Source organism: Larus michahellis, chromosome 15 (assembly GCF_964199755.1).
Source record: "Larus michahellis chromosome 15, bLarMic1.1, whole genome shotgun sequence".
NCBI classification, from domain to species: Eukaryota; Metazoa; Chordata; class Aves; order Charadriiformes; family Laridae; genus Larus; species Larus michahellis.
Window position 1 is genome coordinate 256,031 of NC_133910.1, and position 3,604 is coordinate 259,634.

Genomic DNA, 3,604 nt, shown 5'->3' on the forward strand with positions numbered 1-3,604 from the left:
CCTGGCAAGGTCATGGAGCAGATCCTCCTGGAAACGCTACTGAGGCACATGGGAAATAGGGAGGTGATTGGTGACAGCCAACACGGCTTCACCAAAGGCAAACTCTGCCTGACATTGACAAATGTCTTACTCTTTGGTGTCTTTGGTGAAATTACAATAGAAACTGTGGCGGCTCTCTGTCAGTGAACGGACTTATTTCAGAGATAACTCACATAATATGTGTGCTTATTTTTGAACTTCAGTACCAATGTACCTTGACAGAAGAGGCTTGAAACACAAGGAAGTGCCTTCCTTCCCCGATTCTTTCAAAACACGCTGGATTCTTTCAAAACTGCTTGCCATGGGAAGTGGCTAATTGTACTAATATTGACTCCTCCATCCAACAAAGAAGGAACTGCAACATGCCATTACAAATTCTACTTTTGTAGCCCTCCAGAACACTGTCAAGTTGCTTTACAAATGCTAATCAGTGTCTCCTGAAGTCTAGTAGATTGAAACGCTCTGGCGATACCACTTGACTTGGTCATTGCAGAGTTGTATGGCGGAGAACAGAACTCCAGAGTTTTCATAAGAACCATTTTATTTGGAAAACAAATATACAGCTCTGGTGACAGAAGAAGTCGGTAAAGTTGTCCTGAATGGTCCCTGTTTAAGAAAACCATCTGCCACGCTAACTGCACCTGCAACAGCACCTGCAACGTGGTCTCCATCTGCGTTTCCATCTTCAATTTTATCTGCATCCGCACCGGCATCCCCAAAGATGCCTTCCTCTGAAATGGTACCTGCATCAGCAACGCTCCCTCTGTCTGCAAGGGCATCTGCAATGCTCTCTGCACTCCGGTTTTGTCTACATCTGCAGTGGCGCACGAAAGGGTATCTGGTGTGGCATCTGTCTCTCCCATGGCATCTCCGTCTGCAGTTGCATCTGAAAGACTACCTGGTTTCTGCAAGGGCGTCTGCAGCGGTATCTGTGTCTGCCACGGCCTCTACAACGGCATCTGCACCTGCAACGGAATGGGCGGTGGTATCTCTGATGGTATCAGTACGGGTGTCCCTGCCTGTATTGGTGCCGGCGTCTGTGAAGGTCTCTGTACGGTGCCTGTGTGCCCAATTGTACCTGTGTCTGCGTCTGTGCTGGCATCTGTCTGTGTCCTAAGTCTGTGCGTGGCGGGAGTTCTGCTGTCCAACAGGAGTCCAACGCCCTGTCCGTGTTGGCCTTCATGCGCGCTGCCAGGCGGGAGAACCTCCGTCCGCTGGAAGTGCCCTCCAGGCTGAAGAGGCGCTCCAGTAAGGAAAGGCAGCAGCTCTGCTGCAGCAGCCAGGCCAGCCTCTTCATCCTGCTGCACGAGAGAAACTGCTGGGCCCAGAGGCTCTCGCTGTACAGCGCTAAATCAGACAGGGCTGGGGGAAAGCAGGGCGGCGGACAAGCCAGTCGCACCTCCTGGGAGGAAAGGGAGCTGATGGAGAGGAAGGGGGCAAACAAAGCAGTGCCGCCAGGGGAAGCTGACCGCTCGAGAGGGCGCGTTGGCGCTACAGCGCCCGGGGGCCCAAGCAAAGCTGGGAACCGGCAAGAAAAGGGTTATCGCCCTCTGAGCTTCCTCACTCTCACACCTCACCCCCACCCACTGCTCCTTCCCCTGCCCCTCGTCAGCCTCTACTCCCTGTTTGCAGCTCTCTGTCCCCAGCCACCACCAAGGCCCTGCCGCCGTCGACGCGTGCCGGCAGGCACAGCCCCGGCTGTGAGCTGCTTTTTACCCAGGGGGGAAGGAGCGTGCAGGGGGGAGGGAGTGTGGGGCTCTGTCGTTCCCCATTCCACCCGCACATCGCTCCTTAACCCCTCGGTCCTGTAAGGGCCGTGCGTCAGGTCATGTGTGGTTCAAGCCCAGGCAGGTCTGGGACCAGGTAGGAAATGGCTCTTCCTCCCCTGGGTTCTCAGTTCTGCTCCTTACCGGCCCTTCTGCAGAAGGCAGGCTGCTCTTCTCACGTAAGCGACACAAGGCAACTTTTCCACCTGAGCCTTGACAAAGGCGCCAAGGAAGGTCTCGGGGAAGTTCCTTCTGAGCAAGCTCAAAGCCTCCCTCATCATTTTCTCTGCCAGCTGAAGGCGTTGCATACACCAGCAAACCTGCAGAGGAAAAGGGAAACACCCTGATCTGCTCGAGTCGGCCAAGAGACTGCCGGAGTCTGCCGGTGGCTTGTGATGCCAGGGATAGCCCCTGCAGCCGGGGAAAGCATCCAGCTGCATCCCCCAGGACATCCCTCCAGACCTCCCCATCTCTTTACCTCCCCTTTGAGGCTGAAGAAGGTGGCCTCTTCAAAGCAGGCTATCGCAGTGGCTTTCATCTTCCTCAGGACCTCCGCTTCGTTCAGCTTCATGAGGGCCTTTGCGCAAGCACAGAGAGAGCAGGCGAGCGTGATGCAGAGCCCATGGCCGGCCTCGTCCTCCCCTGTTGCCTCTGGCATCTGTCTTAAGAGGGCCCGTTTCTCCCCCTGCTGATGCCCGCCCCAACACAGTCACGCCGGCTCAGAGCACAGGCACCAGTGCTCCTTCAGATCCCCTCCCTGCTAATTCCCCTCCTGCTATGGGCACGGTGGCCTGTGTCTCCGTCCACAGAAGAGGCAAGCCGGAGGAAGAAGTCAGGCTCTGACCCCAGCATGTCCCTTCCAAGGCCCCGTCAAGGCATGCCCTATTGCAGCGGTGAAGTTGTCCTGCCCAGAGCCAGCTGACTGAGAGGACTCCGTGCACGGTGGGCACTGGCGAGCGAGGCAACTCACCATGTAGCTGTTGGAGACGTGCAGGTAGGCAGCAGCACACTCCAGAAGGTAGTAAAAGGCTCGGTCGGCATCGCCCATTGCCACGTAGTGGCGAGCCAAAGGCACAAGCACCGATTCCACGATGGCTCGGCATTCACACCAGTGTGTGCCGTTGTGCTGCCTGTCGGTCTCGTCGGGCAGCTCAGTTGTCTGTTCGCCCTCTGGCAGAAGCCGCTCCGCCACACTAGTCAGAGCACCGTTCCCAGGGGAAGAAGAGAGCAAAGAATGCACAGGCATCACCTACACTGGTCTTTTGCCCCACAGAGAGGCCATCAAAAGCCCTTTGTTCAAAAGAGAGCACGAGCCCACGGGCAGGCATGACTCCTACAGCTGCTTTGTAGCCAGGGAGAAGAAGACAAGCTGGGCTTTCTGTCACCTCCCCCAGGCAAACCACCCGGCTCCCTTGTGGTGGCTTTTCGCCTGCAGATTTTGTAGCGCTCCTCTCGAGGAACTGGAAAGCAAGGCCTGCTCCAGCGTAGTGTGACCATCACTAGGAGCCCACGGGCTTCCTCCAGCACTGTCTCACCTCCGTGGCCATCTCTTCCCAGCTCCCACCTCACAGAAAGCCTCTTCCTTAAGCTAGAGTCACAACCCGCAGGCAAATGCCAGCGCTTCCTTGGTCTCCTCTGGAGACCCCTGAGGCCCCTGCCTTTACAGAGAATCAAACCCTTGTCTGCTCACCCGGTTTCCGCCTCTGTGAAAGCCTGCTGCTCTGCGGCATCTGCAAAGAAAACAGGGGGTTAGACACCTCCTCGCCTGCCCCAGGGGAAGAGCTGCTCTCGCTCTCCCA

General features: G+C 56.5%; 1 protein-coding gene across 2 annotated transcripts; it reads right to left on the reverse strand.

Annotated features, from left to right (window-relative positions):
• Positions 1–497: 497 nt before the first annotated feature.
• LOC141751631 (adenylate cyclase type 10-like) lies at positions 498–3,393 on the reverse strand. Of its 2 annotated transcripts, XR_012590035.1 has the most exons (6): positions 2,776–3,096; positions 2,284–2,382; positions 1,950–2,125; positions 1,118–1,340; positions 783–1,004; positions 498–692 (listed from the first exon to the last, which is right to left on the reverse strand). XR_012590035.1 is itself a non-coding variant. In XM_074608764.1 (5 exons), exons 1-5 carry the CDS (start codon positions 3,049–3,051, stop codon positions 987–989), a joined length of 792 nt encoding a protein of 263 aa, XP_074464865.1. In that variant the 5' UTR covers positions 3,052–3,393; the 3' UTR covers positions 498–986. The 2 variants fall into 2 exon arrangements, 1 of the variants encoding a protein (XP_074464865.1); XM_074608764.1 differs by having other exon boundaries at positions 498–1,004; positions 2,776–3,393.
• Between the last annotated feature and the right edge of the window lie 211 nt (positions 3,394–3,604).